Consider the following 18,848-nt stretch of genomic DNA (forward strand, 5'->3'; position numbering starts at 1 on the left):
TAGACTGCCCGGCCTCAGGCAAGTCTGTCCTGCTCTCTTGGCCTCCATTTGCCCTTGGTTGTTTAATTTGACTAATAATATCTCTTAAAGGTATCCCCTGGTGTCATTCTTTTTTTTTTAAGATTTTATTTATTTGTTTGTGTGAGAGAGAGAGAGAGTACAAGCAGGGGGACCAGCAGGCAGAGGGAGAAGTAGACTCCCCCCTGAGCAGGGAGCCTGACTGTGGGGCTCCATCCCAGGACCCTGGGATCATGACCTGAGCTTAACCGACTGAGCCACCCAGGGGCCCCTCTCCTGGTGTCATTCTGAGGATAAAGTGAAAATTGGAGTGTGACTGCTCTTTGGAAAAAGTAGAGTGGTTTCCTGTGCAGTAGAAAGGTGTTTTTTTTTTTTTTAAGTGTATTTATTTAAGTAATCTCTACACCCGATGTGGGGCTTGAACTCGCAGCTCGGAGATCAAGAGTCACATGCTCCACTGACGGAGCCAGCCAGGCGCCCCAGTAATAGAAAGGTTTTTAAATGCAGTTTGATCCTCAAGGTGACTTGTAAAAATAATGTGTCATAGCTAGAAGAAATGACACGTAACATTGAAGTTCCTTGCGGTGGCCTCACGCGCTCTGTCCTTACAGCCTCGGGGACAGTGTGACTTAGGGTGTAGTTTGTGGTGAATGGCCGTGGTTGCAGATCCTTACTGGTGATAATCTTCCTGATAATTACCGATCTTTCCATCTGACCTCTCGCCAGTCTGGTTAGCTGGCTGCATCGAGCTCTTGGAATATGGCTGGCAAGGGACTCGTTGTGGGAGGAGGGGGAGCCTCTCCCCGGCTGCTCTCTGGCTGTGTGCTTGGGCTTGCATCCTGAGTTTGATCTCTGATCGCTGGCTCCTCCCCCTCTCCCATCCACCCTAAGCTGCTTGTCCTTTTTAGTCGTGAGACTGGTTTACTTAAAACCAGATAAGTTAAGCCATAAATCCACTTTACGGAGCACAAGGAAATGGCAGGATGTTGCAATACCGTGGAAGCGAGTAAACAAGCCAAGCTCTCTTTGCGGGGAGGGGTTCTTTGTCCTCAGTTTCCCCATCTGAAAAGTCTGGATAATGGCAGTCCCCCTTCTTGGGTCACTTGAGGGTTCGGGAGGGACGCGTCCACAGCACTCAAACCGGTGCTGCTCCGTAAATGTCAGGAGGAGCTGTGGCCGCAAAGCGGGTTTCATGCTTAGTTTTTTTTTTAGATGAAAAAGCATCATGCAACTTCAGCTACATACAGCTCATACCCGGTGTGGGCTGACCCTCCCGCAGAGGGACACTTGGGGAGCAAGCCCCATGGACTTTTGTGCGAAGCTCACAGTAATAAAAAGAAATGCATGGTCTTAATAAGAAGGAAATAGGTCACACTCGTCTCGCTGGCTCTGGAAACGCTGGTTTAAGAGACCATCAATTGCCCACTCACCCACGGGGGGACAGAAGGAAACAGGAATGAGGAACCATAAAATTGTTATTGAAATAAAAAAAAAAGAGAGAGAGAGAAACCATAAACAGAAGTTGTCATAGGTCCTTCCACCCTTCCTGGGATGCCTTGTGCTCCAGGGAGCTGTGGTCTCTGCCCTTTGGAGACCCCTGCTCTAGACCGGTTGTCTCATAAAAAGCCCTTCAGGTTGTCAGGTTACCTTCCAAGAGGCAGCCCTCCCTCCCCCTCCCCCGGGTAGTGGGGCCATCCTGTCTGGGTTCAAATCCCAGCTCGCTCGCTGACCAGCTGTGTGACCTTGAACAAAATCACTTTCCTGCTCTGTGCTTCAGTTTCTTCATCTGTAAAATGAGAGTTGTCATAAGGATGAACTGGACTTGTGTAAAACACTTAGAACAGTAGTGGGCAGGGGCGCCTGGCGGCTCAGATCATGAAGTGTCTGCCTTCAGTAACGGGCAGGTGGTAAGCTTTCCCCATCTTCTCTCCGTGTTAGTGCTTCAGGTCGAGCACGTCTACACTGTCCGCAAGTCTCTAGCCCTGGCTGGCGGACACCTTGGTGCCCAGCCTCTTCCCTGTGTGTCCGATCCTCGGCACCACCCCTGACCCAGGGGCAGGGATCCTGGGGAGACCGAGAGCCAGCTGGGCTTCTCAGTAGGGCGAGGGCGGACGGGGCAGCCGCTGGTAGTGTCCTTGGCAGTTCGGGTGTATTTGCTAGGTGGTCTTTGGCCAAGGCTGGAGGGGCAGCTTCCCAGGCTGGGTTCACTGCTTTCTGTGGTCCCTGGACGTTGACAGAGAGGTCAGGGGTAGGCCTGTGTGACGTCGGGGTTCTGGGCCCTGCAGCCCGGCCAGGTACTGGATCCAAGCAGCTAGAATCCCCCTTTGGAGGCTGGAAGGGCAGAGAAGTGGGCATGAGTGAGGTGAGGGGACGAGGTGGGGAGGCAGGCGGCCTCCAGGAGCTGCTGAACGGCTTCTGCCCTGAGCTGGCCCGTGGGCCGTGGATAGAGCCTCATCACCCCAGGAGTCACGCTCACCCTGTTGGCGAGGATACTGGGAGTCTGGGGGCTCTTCATCCTGAGAGCCCCGAGCCCTGGTGCGGTGGGTTCACTCAGCCCCTGGTGGCTGTGTGTGGAGTCTAATCCCCGTCTGCAGGGTGCAGGCGTCCATGCTGTGATTTCTGTTAACAGGCGCATGCTCCTTTCCAAGGCTGTCTGGCCCTTGACCTCAAGGAGGTGGGTGTCCCAGGACCCCAAGTGAGCCCCAAAGGGACCTCTGGCATTTTTGGGAGATGAGTTTGCTGTGCTCAGGGGACACTGCATGGAGCAAGGGAGACTTCAGTGGGCAGTTAGGAGAAAGCCTGATTTCTGCGTTTCTAGAACCAGTTCCCCTTCCTGGGTCTCAGAAATAACTGAGTCAGCGTGCCTCATCGGGTATGAGCTCCTCTTTGGTTCTGGGTGTCATGTGTTTGGGGAAGGAGACGGGGCACACTTCTCCCTCTGTCTTTCTCAAGTTCATTTTTGGGCAGAGACAGCATCGTGTCTCATTCTCCCGCCTCTGTAATCTGCAGGTCTGTCAAACGAACCTCCCTGAACCCCTCTTTTGCATAGTAACCCTCAGGCCTAAATGTCACAGGCACCCCGCTGTCTCCCTGTTGATGGGCCTGGTCCAAATCCTGCTGTGTGGGTTCAAGCGCATGGCTGGTTGCCGAAAGGAGAGAGGGTGGCATAAATGAGGTAGAAGTTGATTTCCCAGCAGCAGAGCCGGCGGGGGGGGCAGGGGGCTCCCTTTGGACCCAGGTTCCTCCCAGCTTCTAGCTCAGCTGTCTGCTACAGTGTGTGCCTTCACTCCCGCTGTCTTCCAGCCTGTGACAAGAGGGGACGGAGGGAGAGGAGAGGAAGCTGTTTTCTTTCAAGGGAATGTTGTAAAAACGGGGCACACGTTGTAAAAACATGACCACACTGGTACCAGGGATGCTGGGGAACGGAATCTGTGGTTGGATGGCTGAGTGCCAGCTAAACTCCGTTCCTGCGACAGGTGAGCAGTCTGCGTAGCTGGCCTCCTGGGCCCTCCCAGGTGTGTTCCCAGCCTCCTCTCATTTTGCACTTTGAGAGCTCTGTACTCCGCCTTGTGTCACAGAGATTCAGGGAGCTGCACGCACAGTGAGTGTCGTAGGCGCTCCCGTCCCTTAGCAGAGGTGAGCGGGTAGAGTCTGAGACCTGCTTCCACCTGTGTTCTGTCTGTGGCTAGAGTCCTGCCCCGATGGCATTCGCACTGTGTTTAGCACCGGCTCTGTAGGCATTTCCTGAGCTCTGCTGTGTGCCCGAGAGGGTTATGGGTGCTTGGAAGACAGGGGCAAACGCTTACTGATGCTCGACCAGCATGCTTGTTGGGGTGATACCATCACCAGCCGAGACTTAAATGAGGAAGGGATAGGCAAAAACAAAACAAACCTGAAAAACCCTAAGCCTCAAGCAAGAACTGAACCAAAATAAAACCGGACGCCAGTGCGGGCCGCGGGCCGTGGGCCGGGTGGGTCATTTCCCCTCTCCGAGCACAGGCTCCTCTTCTATGAAATGGGCCTCCTCATGTGCTCTCCCCGGCATTGTTCCAGCCTGCTCCACAGACAGAAGCTGTTGATCAGATAGTTTGGATTTTTCTGTCTGCTGACAGATTTCCCACAGTGGCGCATTTAGGTTTTGGGCCGCGAGCGAGGAAGTGGTAGGTTCCGTCTCCGGAAGGAAGCATATAGCCCCGAGTGCTCTTCCAGATTGGCCAGCTCATTTCCTGCTCCCTCATCACTCTCCCAGGGCTCCAACCTCACGGACATCTGCACCCAGCTCCTCCTCCAAGGGACTCTCTTAAAAATCTCCGCGGGCAACATCCAGGAGAGGGCCTTCTTCCTCTTCGACAACCTGCTGGTCTATTGCAAGCGGAAATCCAGGTGAGCTGCTGGGGCGGCGGCTGGGCAGGGATTGGGTGGGACCTTGAAGGTCTCTCTCACGGTCACCCCTTAGGCTCGTCACTTCCCTCTCTTGACCTCCCTTCTCTCTTCTGAGTTGAGGGGTTTGTTCTAGGTCAGCACTGCCTAATAGGAATATAATGCGAGCCACATGTGTTACTTAAAATGTTCCTAGCAGCCACGTTAAAAAATTCAAAAAGAAACAGGGCAAGTGAATTTAAATCATTTGTTTTTTCCAATATATCTCTAAATATTATTTTAATGTATACAACCAATGTATAATCAATTTTTGAAAATGATTAAAGAGATATTTTGTATTTGTTTTGCTTCGTACACTAAATCTTCAAAATCTGCTGCATATCTTACACTTACAGCACCTCTCAGTTTGTCCTGTCCTCGTTGTAAGTGCTCAGTAGCCACACGTGGCTTGTGGCTGCTGTATTGGACAGTGTGGATCTAGACGGTCACAGAAATTTGGGGAGTCTTTGTGACATTATCATCCTATGATTCTAAGATCCAAAGGTGGGGGATTTGAGGGCAGAGGGCTCTTCCACTATCAAGCTTTTTGAGGGAAAGAATAGTATCTTTGTCACCTTTGTATTTTTCCCTGGAGCTTCCCACACTTTGTAGAGCCGAGGAATGAATGGATGGGTAGGTGAGTGGTAGACACGTCCAGATGCGTGCATGATTGCAAGTGTGAATGACGGGAAGTGTGGGCAGATGGGAGGAGGGACAGGTGCATGGGGGGGGTTGGAGGACGAGTGGGTGATGGATGAAGCGGGGGCAGGGAGGATTGTGGATGGATGTGTGAATGGATTTGTGGATGGATGAGTGAGTAGATGAAGGAACGAAGGGGCGAGTGGTTGGAGGTGTAGGAGTTGGCTGGATGGAGGGATGGACAGAAAACGGGGAATGTACGGGTGCTTGGGTGGCTGGAGACGTGGATGAAGGCATGATGAGCTGGCAGACATGTTCAGATGAATGGTGAGTTGGGGCCTTCATGTGTGACGTTGAAATGAATGGATTGATGGAGGGATGGTCATAAAATGGGAGATTAATAGCTAGATGGTCAGTGGGGTGGATGGATGGATGGTTGGTTGATAGTTGTTGGGGTGGTTGGATTCTGGGATGGAGGGTTGGGTCATTGAATGATCAAGTGGGTGGATGGGTGGATGGATGGTTGGAGAGAGGGAAAATTGGGAGCCAGAGGGGTAGGGGAACAAGTGGCTGGCTGGGTGGATAGATCGGTGGACTGAGATCCCTCTCTTCCAGTTTTCTGAAGAAGCCTTTTTTTTTTTTTTTAAGATTTTATTTATTCAACAGAGATAGAGATAGCCAGCGAGAGAGGGAACACAAGCAGGGGGAGTGGGAGAGGAAGAAGCAGGCTCCCAGCGGAGGAGCCTGATGTGGGGCTTGATCCCATAACACCGGGATCACGCCCTGAGCCGAAGGCAGACGCTTAACCGCTGTGCCACCCAGGCGCCCCTGAAGAAGCCTTTTTGAATCCTCCTTCCTGTTACCTTATTTTAGGGCTGAGACAGTGACTTTCCAGAGGCTTCTTTACTCCTTTCTCTAGGAAAAGCTAAGGCGGAGGGGAGGTCCAGACCCTGGGCCCTACCATCAGCATTGCCTCCACCTTCCTTTGTGGCTCTAGGCATGTCCCTTACTGTCCTTGAGTGTCCTTTTCCTTGTCTGTTTTTGCTGGCCTCCTAAGGTCATTGTGAGGAACCTTTCCACAGGATGAATGACGGCGTTCCTTGCATGTGTGTGGGCTTCTCTTTCTCCTCCAGCCTGACTTCTCTGAGCCTCAGTTTTCTCTTCTGTAGAATGGGGATGATAAACCCCTTCTTACAGTAGTTTGGTGTAGAGCCAAGCCGCTCACAGTTGAACCCCTGTTCACATTTCTCTAGCTGTGTGGCTTTGCCTCTCTTTGCCTCAGTTCCCCTATGTGCAAAATCAGGTGCGTTATTGTATGTATCTCAAAGACTGATGGTGAAGAGCAAATACATTAGGCGTGCCCAGTATGTAGTAAAGCTCACAAAATAAGGGTGAGCTGCCGTTACCGTTACTGTTAACTGACCTCCAACTATGTTGGGTGCCTGTTCACGCACAGGTGCAGCTCCAGGCACATAGTAGGCACTTCAACCACGGGCCCCTCCCCCTCTGCCCTTCTTCCCTGTTCTGCATTTGGTCCTTCTGGTTAAAGGCCTTGGCCTCCCTCTCCTACCATCTCCTGGAATGTGTCTTCCTTTTTTGATGTTTCATTCCTGCCCACTCTGGTAGGTCTGTCTGGGTCTGTCTCAAGTCCCCCAGTCCCTCCACGAGCACCCCCTTTTCCTTCCTCCTTGCTTCCCGTCTCCTCGCTGGGCCCATCCTGAGAGTCCTCCGCCCTTCCCTGCCAGCCGCCCTGGGCTGTCTGAAGCAGGCACTTTTCCCAGAACACTGGGGTTTAGAAAACAATGTCCCTTCGGTCGTGTGTGACCTGCTCCAGCTTTGACTGACTTTGCTCATCCTTCGGCCGGCCTAGCGCACACCCTTCCTCCGTCCGTGTGGTCACACCTGTTGGAGCAATAGTGACTGATTCTGCTGGTGCCGGATTCCAAGTGGGCCTTCAAGGGCTGGCCCTGTGGCTGCCATGAGCTCTTTTAAGGCCATTCCCTGCTTCAGTTCTGTGAGTGAGCCAGGCTGGCTGGAGGGAAAGGGCACATCTGTCTCCTGAGAGAACATGGCTGGCGGCCAGCATCCTTGCCTCTGGATGGGGAGCCAGAGGGCTGGGCTCCAAGAGGTCCCAGAGGGATTGGGCAGGGGTGGATGGAACTGCCGGCCTGACTGATGTGGTCACAGGAAACGCCTGCCACTGCTAGGTGTCTGCCGACTGTTTTGTCTGTGCCTGGGTCATGCGGGGCACCGCCCGTCCGGGACACGGGTCAGGGAAGGTCTCTGACTCAGAGCGTTTCTGGCCTAATTCTAAAGTAGAGGCTCCTTGGATATCAGAGGCGGAAGGAGTGTTCTGAGAGCCCACCTCCCCATTCTTCGGAATGGATACTGAGGCCCCCAAGAAGAGAAGAACCCGAGAAGAGCTCCATCTCTAATGCCTGAACTACTTGTTGGCGTCTTAGAAGTAGCAGGAGTGTGTGGGGCTTAAGGGCACAGAGGCCCTGCCGCTCACTGGCCCTGCGGCCTTGGGCAAGTTCCGTCAGCTTTCTGTGCCTCTATTTTCCTATCTGTTCATTGGGGATAAAAGTCCTCCCCATCCGATAGGATTGTTTTTCTAGATGAAGTACTATAAAACATGTAAATGGGTTAGAATAAGGCCTGGCACGTGTACGTAAAGAGAAGAATTACCACTCTCTGGCTTCCTTTGGGGGTCTCGCACACAGCTCACACTTAAATTGTGTCTAAAGCAAGATTCTTCATTTTCATCACAACTCCCGCCACAGACCTTTTCCTCCTCGAGTCTTCCTCGTTCTGAGTAAACGCACTACCATTTACCCAAGAGGCCAGGCCGGAGCCGTAGTTGACCTTGATGCTGACCTGTCTCACCCCATGCCCACTTATTCAGCAAGTCCCTTCCCTTCCTTTGGCCAGAACTTCAGTGTCATTCTAGTAGGAATTCCAGAAGGGAGTTTTTGTGTGTGTATGTGTAAATGACTGTAAAATTTGTACAGAAACACAAAATCGCCACGACAGTTGGAGAAAGGACAAAGCTGGGGGCCTCATACTGCTGGGACCCCAGCTTTCCTCCACAGCTGCAGTTATTAAGACGACGTTGTGTTGGTGCAAAGTCAGACAAAGAGTGTAGTGGAAGAGAAGAGCGAGTTCAGGAGCAGACCCCCGTGGAAGTGGTCATTTGGTTCGTTTGATATCCAGTGGGGGAAACTGAGTCTTGACTGTCAGCTCACACAATGCACAGAAAATCAACTTCAGATGGATCACAGATTTCAATGTGCAGGGTAGAGCAATCAGGCTTCCAGAAGAAGGCATAGGAGACTATCTTCACGGTCTGGCGGTAAGCAAAGGACAAAAATCGGACAAACAGTGTAATTCTAAAGGAAAAATAGATTCATCAGATTACATTAAAATCAAAAACTGCTCATCAAAAGACACTGTGAAGAGAGTAAAAAGCTAAGCTACGGATTAGGGATCTTTGCAATCCATTTAACTGACAGGGGGCTTACATCCAAAGTATATTAAGAAGTCCTATAAGTCAAATTTGGGTCTCTGTCTGTTTTTATAAATAAAGATTGATTGGCACACAGCATGCCCATTTGTTTTGGTGCTGTCCGTGGATGCTTTCCTGTGGCAAGGGTGGAGTGAAATAGTTGACACAGGGACCATGGAGCCCACGAAACAGAATGTTTGCTATCTCTCTGGCCCTTTTCAGAAAACATTTGCCCACTCTTGCTATAAATCATCACGAAAAAGTTAACCCAACAGAAAAATGCCCAAGGGACAGTCATTTCACAAAAGCCTGTGGCCACAGGACCAGATGGCCAATAAACATGAAAGGTGCTCAGCCCCGTTACTCACCAGGGAGATACCAGTGAAATGTTTAATGAGCCGTGACTCTGTGCCCACCACAATGGCTGGCATGGAAATTCGCTACAGAGGATGGGGAGCCACTGGAATGTTCCTATTCTACTGCGGCGGGGAGAATTGGTGCAACTACTTTGGAAAACAGCTTGGCATTCTCTGGTAGAGCCGACCACGTGCCTCCCTCGTAACTCAGCAGTTCAGGTAGATGACCTGTGCAGCCGTGCACGTGTGTTCTTCGTAAGACACGTGCAAGAACAGTCATGACTGTGTCAGACGGGAAGCAACCGACATACCTGTCACCATCAGCCTTTGTGATTCCATGTGCGTGAAGTTCCAGAATAGGCAGAGGAAGCCACAGGTCATAGGTCAGGATAGTGGTGACTCTTGCAGGGGAGATGGGGGGAGTGACTGGGAAGGGGGCACGGTGGGGGGCTCTTGGGGTGTTTACAGTGATGATAGAGGTGCTCACTCTGTAGAAGTGAAACGGGCCACATCCTTCTTTGGGCGTTTTTTCCCTGTACGGATTTTCTGCTGTAATGAAAAGCTTACAGAAGCTCATACATGCGTGCATGGGTGTAGGTGCACGTGGGTAGGCACGCACAAACCGTTGCGCTGCTCGTTGGCTCCTAGTTCCCCCCCTGCTTTCTGCTGGCCCCACCTGCTGTCCCTTCTCTGCAGGAAACCAGGGGGAGCCTTTTATAACCTGGATCAGATCGTGTTCTTCCTCTGCTCAGACCCTCCATGGCCCCCATCTCACACTGGCAGGAGGAGCCCATCTTCCTGGCCCACAGGACCCCGCAGGATCTGGGCTGTGTGGCCGCTCTGACCCCTTTCCCCACACTCGCCCTCACCCACTCCGCTTCAGCCACCAGCTGGCTTGTTGCTCCTTGCAATGTGGCACGACGGCTGTGTCCTCCGCCTGGAATGTTCCTCCCCAGATATCCTGCTAGGCTCCTCTGTCATCTTCCCTAGGTCTTTGCTCCAAAGCCACCTCTTCATGAGGCCTCCCCTGACCCCTCTCCCTCCCCACTCCCAGTTAAAATCACCCCCTCCAACCATCTCCTTTATTATTATTTTTTTTTTACAAACCTTCAGTATTTTATTTTAATTAAAAGCATACACATTGCATTCATTAAACATTCTTTTCATCGGGAGCCAAGGTCTCTTCTTTGAGGGTAAGTTCACCCTTAACACAAAAGCAACTCACCTTTTTCAAGTCTTTCCAAAACAGTTTAATTTTCAGGGAGACAACTCTCTTTCCATATTCATATGTCCTCACTTACATAACATGTAGTTTACACAATTACAGTGACAGGTGCACATCAGGCCAATAGATGTGGGAACATCCCCCACCTGGTGGAGCAGAGGGGCCTGCATATACTACAGAGTGGCCTTCGAGCCCTGAGACTTCCTTCTCTGCTTTATTTAATCACACATTTAGCACTCCTGACATCACTCGTCTTTGACTTCTCTGCTTAGTGTCTGTCTCTGTGCCCCTGCCCCCTCATATTGGAGGATGAGTTCTCAGAGACTTTGTTTTGTTCACTGCTGTAGCCCCAGCTCCTAGCGGAGTGCTGGCACTCAGTAGGTGTTCTCTAAAGTGCTTGTTGAATGCATGGATGAGTGACTTGCCTTGGCCCCAACTTGGCATCCTCTCCATAGGAAGCTCTGGTCAGATGTTTGTTGAGTGACTGAGTGAGTGGCAGATGGACCTGAGCTAGGGCATGAATGGTGGGCCGGTGGATGTGGATAGTTGGGTGGACCGCTGACTCTGGGCACCCTTCTTCTCTGGTCTGATTTCAGGAAGACCCCTCTATTAGACACTCTGAGAGCCCCTACCCACTTTCGAGCCAAGAGGGATGAGTTTCTATTGCTTCTAGTTAGTTTCTCATCAGTGTCAACTGTTAGCTATAGCTCTGTGAGGTCAGCAAGGCGACGAGCCTGTTTTCCAGATGGAGAAATTGCGTCTGGAAGTGGAGAAGTGACTTGTTCAAGTCACCCAGCCTGCAGCTGAAAACCCATGCTCCTGAGCCCAGTGCAGTGCTCCTGCCATCCGCGGGCGCCCTTCCAGATTACTGCTCTGCTTCCCTTTGCTCTTTCCAGCCCGTTAGGTGAGACGTAGGGGTTGTTGACTTCCTGCTGTCTTTCAGGGTCACCGGGGGCAAGAAATCCACCAAGAGGACCAAGTCCATCAATGGCTCCCTCTACATCTTCAGGGGTCGAATCAACACTGAAGTCATGGAGGTGGAGAATGTGGAAGATGGGACAGGTAGACCCTAACCCCAAGGCCCACCTGAGCTCCAGTCCCACCTGCTCTGAGGCACAATCTCTGTTTCAGTTTTTTCTTTCCTTTCTTTCTTTCTTTGTGAGGTTGGGAGGTGCAGGGGGGGAGGGAGAGAGAGACTCTTAAGCAGGCCACCGTGCTGGGCGTGGATCCCGATGCGGGGCTTGATCTCATGACCCTGAAACCATAACCTGAGCCGAAATCTAGAGTCTGATGCTTAACGGACTGAGCCACCCAGGCGCCCCTCGGTTTTTCCTTTGATTTGACATGTAACCTACCTAAGAAAAGTATCTAAAACGTAATGCACATCGAGTGAACCCCTGGGTAGCCAGCATTCAAGTTAATACCTGAACGCTGCACGCACCTCGGAAGCCCCTCACAGACTCCTCTCAGTCACAGCACCTCCTGTCCGCCAGAGGTGACTGTCCAAGTTGTCTGATGATCATTTTCTTGCTCTTTAAAAAACATTTTTATCTCCTAGGTATGTGTTAGTATACATCTTAATGAAAATTTGTTTCAAAACTTTCTTTAAATGGTTATATCATTATGTGCATATTAAGTGGCTTTAAATGTATCCATGTGGTTGTATAGATCTCGCCTTATGTATCTGTCTAAAGGGTCATAAAATATTGTGTGTTCTTTCGCACCTCGCTCTGTGTTTCTGCATGTAGCCGTCTGCACGGTGTTGGTTCCCACTGCTGTGTGACGCTCTTGTTCATGCCTGTGGTGATAGACATTTGGGTCATTTCTGCGGTTTGCTATTATGCACAGTGAGGCTGTGAGCAGTCTTGTGTGAACCTATTTCTGCACGCGCCCTTGGGCTTGGCGAGGGCAGGAGTCCCTAGCTGGTTTTGAGACACAGACTCCTTTGGCAGTGTCACTAAACCTGTGGACCCCCTCCTCGGATTTAGGGTATGGGCAGCTTCGACTTCCCTGGAAAATGATAGCCCGTTTTTAAAGATGGTGGCCAGTCCCCATCCCAGCGAGCAGTGCGTAGGGACCCGGACTTGATTTTGTTGGGCTTGCACTAGGTTTTAAGTAGTCCCAGTGCCCAGATGAGATGGGCAGGGAGGCTGGGACAAATCCCAGGCTCTGGGACTCCTGCATTTGTGCCTGGACTGTGGGGTCTTGAAGCCCCTGTAATTGAGGGGTGGGGGTGGGGATCTTCGTTTGCAGATCTTCTGTTCTTTGCAGAGAATAGAGAGGAGAAGGAGTGAGCATTCGAAGGGTTGCAAGTTCAGCTCTCAGACCCTGTTCCTGTTGGTGCCCCTGCCACCCTGCCTTTCTGGAGCGAGACGCGCTGGTCCCGTGATCTTGCTTTCACGCGTGTAGCAGGGAACGTTCAGAGTATTGTATGGCTGAGTTCGGGCTCACCCACCTTTGCTNAAGGGTTGCAAGTTCAGCTCTCAGACCCTGTTCCTGTTGGTGCCCCTGCCACCCTGCCTTTCTGGAGCGAGATGCGCTGGTCCCGTGATCTTGCTTTCACGCGTGTAGCGGGGAACGTTCAGAGTTGTATGGCTGAGTTCGGGCTCACCCACCTTTGCCTTCTGCCCCTGCCAGCGGATTACCACAGCAATGGCTACACTGTCACCAACGGCTGGAAGATCCACAACACGGCCAAAAACAAGTGGTTCGTCTGCATGGCCAAGACAGCGGAGGAGAAGCAGAAGTGGCTGGATGCCATCATCCGCGAGCGGGAACAGCGTGAGAGTGAGTGGGCCCTCTCCTGGGCCTCCGAAGAGTGGTGGCTCTGGAGGGCTTTCCTGGGATCCTGGGGTGTGTATGGCTTCCCCTAGGCTCGTCACGTCTGCAGAGTGAGGACTGCGTCCAGGGAAGGAGCTGGGGTCCTTTCCAGAGAGGTTGGAGGTATAAGAAGCAGGTCATTGAAGGGCTGTGTTACAACTTGGTGGTATCTTAGATCACCCGAGGGCATCTGTTAGAGCCCACTCGACAGATGGTGAAACTGAGGCCCAGTGGAAGGGACTTGCCCAAGGGTCAAGGGTCATATGGTTGGTCACCCTGAGATTCTTGGCACCCTTCACCCTTGAGGGCTGGTAGCCAAGATGTTCCCTCCATGCCTCTGTCTCCCCCATGGTTCTGTTACCTTCAACTAGGGTTCTTTGTGCTTGAGACTCAGAGTCTGCATCTGGGAGGAGGATGCTTGGGGGCCGCTCATTGACTGTGGTCACAGATCTCTCTGGGCCCAGGTTCCCCCGAGACAGCTTGCATAACGTCGTGCAGGGCTGGGTGTGGTAGTTGGGTGGGGTTGGGACCTGGCTTTGGGTTGTTGTGCAGAGATCTGGGAAAAGGGAGCTGTGTTATGTCTGGGGGCAAGTTACTTTAGCTTGCCAGACCTCAGTGGTGCCGTCTGATAAGTGGGGATAAAAAGTTCCTGCTGCACAGGGTTGTAATGCTGCTAAATACGGTTTGGATTTGACCATACTTGGGAAATTTGACACATGATCCTAAAAACCCTCCCCCCACCTTTGCAAAGGAGGAAACCGAGGCAGTTTTCTCCGAATCTGCAGCCTTCCACTTGGGTGTGTCATAGACCTCTCACACTTGCCGTGTCTAGTCAGAACTCCTGATTTCCACCCTGCCTTCCGCTCCAAACCTGGAGGTTCCCCATCTCAGTACCTGGTTCCTCCCTTTGCCTGGGGCCTCAGATTCAAACTCTTGGTGCCGTCCTTGGTTTCTGCCCACTCCCCAAACTCAGTATATGGAGTCCCTTTACTTCTGCCAAATCCGCCCACTTCCCTTTCCCTCCTACTTCCATCCGTGAGCAAGTCACCACCATCTCTCAGGAATATGGGCCCAGCAGGGCTGGATCCATTGTTTTTTCTTTTCCCTAGAGAAGCTAGATTTTAAGTTTTCAGGTGGTATTTCTTGACTTTTAATTTTGTTCACAATTTTTCCCAGTGGTTTGAGGCCCAGCTAACCCCTGAAGCTGGCCCCTGGTTGGCAAGCTTGTGAGCCCTGCAACTGGTCAGGGCTGGGCGTGTGCTCAGGATGGGGGTGTGGTTCAGGGGTGTGGACTGGCCTGGGTGTGGCTGATCAGTGTCTTTGTGGTCAGAATGGAGAGCTGTGGTCCTTGCAGGGTATATGCGAGCACGAGTAGGGTGTGGCCTCCGTGGGCCTCAGTCGTTAGATCGGGTGTTGTCCAAACCTTGACCTCAGGGCTGGGTGTGCCCCCGGGGGATGGTGCAGGCCGGGATCAGGAGCACAGATCTGGGTCGAAATCCTGGTTCCGCCACTTCTAGTTGGGGAACAGACAGACAGTTTCATTTCTCTGGGCCTCTGTGTCTTCATTTGTAAAGGGGGATAATTTTGCCTAACAGGTTTCTTGAGGATTAAGTGGCGTATAATAGGCACTTCCAGCATTTTCTATTGTTATTTGTCACTGCAGTTGTCAGGAGTGGACAGGGTCCAAGTAGAAAATGTGGGCAGGGATCTGGTCAGGGTTCTGTGTGTATTGTCTAAAGAAATGGGCAAATTTTTATCCCTGGCTAGAAGAACTCAGTAGGCTTTCTGATAACCTCTGAATGTGGAAACCCATGGTCAGGTTGAAGGGTCAAATGAGCTTGACTGCTTATTACCCTGGGACTTAACCTCTCTGGGCCTCAGCTTTGCCATCTGTAAGATGGGGGAGATCAGCCATCCTCCCCCCACCCCCAGCAGGGTTGTGCCAGGAGCCAATGGCAGGTGCCTGGAGCAGTGGCTGACACACAGTGAGTGCCCTATAGGTGACCCCGGCTGGGGCAGTCATGGGGGCGGCTGGGCGGCGGGCTTCCAGGAGCCGCAGGCCTGCCCTCCTCTGCTCCCCGGTGCCGACGCCCGCCTGAGTGCTGACCATGTCCCCTCCGTAGGCCTGAAGCTGGGCATGGAGCGGGACGCCTACGTCATGATTGCGGAGAAGGGGGAGAAGCTTTACCACATGATGATGAACAAGAAGGTGAACCTGATCAAGGACCGCCGGAGAAAACTAAGCACCGTCCCCAAGTGCTTCCTCGGCAAGTGAGTGGCCCCACCCAGGCCTCTGCGGGGTGCCTGGGCTGGTCCCCGGCAGCGGGTGGGCCAGACTGTGCCCACCTGGCTCTTCTCCCGGAGCCCTGCGGGGCAGAGCCGCTAAAGCACCTGCATCCTCGTGTAACAGACCTCAGAGGTCAGGAAGGATAGTGGGGTCCCCCGTCAGGTCTTTCAAATGTTTCCTGCCGCAACTCACTGCAGAACATAAATTTTATGTTGTCACCTGGGGCACACATCCATGTGATGCATGATCGAAGCCAGTTTCACGAAACTTACCGTGCTGGGTATGCTCTGAAAGTATCTCTTCTGTGTCTTTTCTGTTCTCTTTCTTTGCTATTCTGCCTTGTCTTTTGTATGTTACTCATTTCTTCATTTGTTTAAAAAATAATGTGAAGTAAGATCATGGCATTGATTTCACAAACTACTAATGGGTTGCCCACCCGGGATTGAGAGACACTGTCCTCACACTCAAAACGGAAGTCACCATAGATATTTCAAGCGAAGAGGTCTTTAACACAGGGAGTTGACGTCAGAGTTGCTGGAAGCGCCGAAGAGCAGATGTGGGCCTTTGCATCAGTCCATGCAGGCTGCCGTCACCACGCACTGCAGACCGAGCAGCTTAAACAGAAACTTAACGCCTCGTGGTTCTACAGGCTGGAAGTCCGAGACCAGGGTGTGGACAGGGTTGGCGTCCCGTGAGGCCTCCCTGCCTGAGTTACACGTGAGGGACAAGGGGAGGCTCCTNTCCCGTGAGGCCTCCCTGCCTGAGTTACACGTGAGGGACAAGGGGAGGCTCCTGAAAGCTTTCAGGATTTGAGGGCCTCCAGCGTCTCTGTTTGGGAAATACATTCCTTCCCAATAGTAAAACATTTTCCCCCCTGCCCCCATTTTATAACCAAGGATCAAAGGAGTCAGAGCACAGGTGTATCTCAAACCCAGATTTATATCTCCTTCACCTGGTGGGGGCGGCGGATACGCCGTCCCACTAAAATTGCCAAGCTGTGTGTCAGCCCTGCTGTGCGCTCGACGTGGCGGTCCGCATGGAGGGTGCCAACCTCACGGAGCTTGTGGTCCAGCAGGGGAGGGGAGTTTGCCTGGGTGGCGGGGACTTTTTTGAGAACGTATTGACTTATAACCCACCCACTTCCCAAAAGCTCTTGAAGAGGCCCTGGATACAAGCCTCTGTGTTATGATGTTGCCGCGGACTAGGGGAGAGGTGATTTGGACAAAGGGAGTCACAGTAAAGATGGGGGAAGTGGTTGCATTCTGATCATTTTGAAAGTGACCGCATTTGCTGGGCGGGTGAGAAAAAAGAGAGTTGAGGATTGTGAGCCCCTGGAAGGCTGGAGTTGCTGCTTGCTGAGAAGGGGAGGGAGATGGATGGAGGAGTGGGTTTCGGGGGCGGGAGTAGAGCTCAGAGGTCCCTTTTGGACAGGTTCCCTTGAGACTCGTAGACACCTGGACGGAGATGTTGACCATTAGTTGGATATAGATCTTGACTTGGGGAGAAAGGACTGGGTTGAAGAAGTAAAGGCGGGGCATGTGGGCATTTGTATTTATTTTTAAAGATTTTATTCATTTATTTGGGAGACAGCACGAGCTGTGGGAGGGGCAGAGGGAGAGGGAGAAGCAGACTCCCTGCTGAGCGAGGAGCCTGACGCGGGGCTTGATCCCAGGACCCCAAGATCATGACCTGAGCTGAAGGCAGATGTTAACCGACTGAGCCATCCAGGCGCCATCAAAACATTTTGATGGTTTTTATTTTTATTTTTTTATTTTTTAAAGATTGATTTATTTATTTGAGAGAGAGACGGCCAACGAGAGAGGGAACACAAGCAGGGGGAGTGGGAGAGGAAGAAGCAGGCTCCCAGCGGAGGAGCCTGATTCGGGGCTCGATCCCAGAACGCCGGGATCACGCCCTGAGCCGAAGGCAGACGCTTCACGACTGAGCCACACAGGCGCCCCCATTTTGATGGTTTTTAAAGCCATGGGACTGAACTCTGCAAGGGGACGTGCAGAGAGAGCCGAGACAGATACTGGGCCTTGGGGCCGCTGGCGTCAGGAGGAAGGGACCGAAGAGGGAGCAGGCAGAGAGGTAGGAGGCACTCGGGGCAAGTGTGGCGTCCTGGAAGCCAGGTGAAGAAGATGCAGAGACAGGACACAGCGGCAGCTAGGTTTAAGCTGCTCGGTCTGCAGTGCGTGGGACAGGCCTTTGGGACCCAAGTGTGGAGCTGGGGCGGAGCTCACTGGTCATGGCCTGAGGCTTGTGGTAGAAGGGGCAGCAGGCAGGAGATTTTGGGGGGTGGTTGGGCTCCTGAGGGGTCGTCGGGGGATGCCCTGGACTGGGGCTGCCCTGTTGCGTCCAGGGGTCAGCAACCCCAGCCGCGAGCTCCCTGGGAGGGTGTGTGGTGAGGAGAGTGTGGGCCCGGGACCTGCGGGAAGCGGGGAAAGGGCGGCTTGGCTCTCTCCGTCAGCTAGTCTGTAATCCCTGGGCAGAAACGAGGTTTTTTTCTCGGGAGGGGCTTGCTTCCGGGCGCCCTGGGTCAGATGACCTCTCCGCCTCCTGCCAGGCCCCTTGGGGACTCAGTCCAGCCAGATGGGATAACCTGTCTGTGATTAGAGCTTCAGCGGAGTGTTCTGTCTCCTCAGGAAGGATTAGGGAGATTTCTCTTACCGCCCATTGGAAACAGGGCCAGGATTGAAGCGTGTTTTACAATCACCGGGGCCTTACGGACCAGACTTCCTGCAGAAGACTGTTGTAATAAAGCTCTTCTCCCGGCACAGCTCTGCTCTGTGCCCAGACCTTCCTCCTTCCCCACCAGGGCTCAGCTCCCAAGTCTCCTGCAGGAGCCTCCTTGGTCCCTATGGGTAGAAGGAACCTATAGGCACCCAGACATAATTATCAACCTTTTCTCTGCTCCAGGCACCGGCAGGTGGCTATGCCTTTTAACCTGCATACAGCACTGTGAGGCAGGTCACTGCCATTATCCCCATTTTAAGGGTAAGAGAATTGAGGCACAGAGAGGGAAGAGGTCCTGTGTAAGGCCACACAGCCACAAGAGAGGGAATCCATGAATGCAAAACGTGTCTGATTTATCTTCATAACTTTTGAGGGCTGGGCTTTGAGTCAGACTTGGATGCAAGCCCTGGTTCCCCTTCTAGCTGTGTGACTGTGGGCAAGTTTCTTAACCTCTCCGAGCTTCAGTAAATGACCAGTTAATGAGAAATAATCAAATAGGCTTCACAGGATTGTCAGAGGCCTCCTTGAGAAAATGCATGTGACATGCTGAGCAACGTGCTGACCAGAGTGACAGAAGTGTGCCTGGGGGTGGCCTGTTAATGCTCTGCTCCGAGACACAACTCAGAAAATCAGGGAATAAACTCTGAGCCTTTGTGTGGAGGCATCATGGGAGGAGCAGAGCGTTGGGTAGACAGAATCGATTCATTTGTGCTTCCGTGCCATTCATTCAGTGTTTACTGAGCCCTTACTGTGTGCAGCAGGGAGCAGGACAGAGGAACCCCTGTCCTCATGGAGCTAACTGTCCAGTGGGGAACCAGAAAATACACAAGTGGACAGCCACCA

At 52.5% G+C, this 18,848-nt stretch overlaps 1 protein-coding gene across 2 annotated transcripts in view; it reads left to right on the plus strand.

The window, feature by feature from the left end:
- The window catches only part of PREX1 (phosphatidylinositol-3,4,5-trisphosphate dependent Rac exchange factor 1), a 186,872-nt gene that overhangs the window by 101,841 nt on the left and 66,183 nt on the right, over window positions 1-18,848 (plus strand). For both annotated transcript variants that reach the window (XM_034639807.1, XM_034639809.1), the window contains exons 7-10: window positions 4,268-4,401; window positions 11,106-11,224; window positions 12,800-12,949; window positions 15,106-15,253. In XM_034639807.1, the coding sequence (XP_034495698.1) occupies window positions 4,268-4,401; window positions 11,106-11,224; window positions 12,800-12,949; window positions 15,106-15,253 (551 nt within the window). The remainder of the gene's footprint in view (window positions 1-4,267; window positions 4,402-11,105; window positions 11,225-12,799; window positions 12,950-15,105; window positions 15,254-18,848) is intronic.

This window comes from Ailuropoda melanoleuca, chromosome 13, assembly GCF_002007445.2.
Source record: "Ailuropoda melanoleuca isolate Jingjing chromosome 13, ASM200744v2, whole genome shotgun sequence".
NCBI classification, from domain to species: Eukaryota; Metazoa; Chordata; class Mammalia; order Carnivora; family Ursidae; genus Ailuropoda; species Ailuropoda melanoleuca.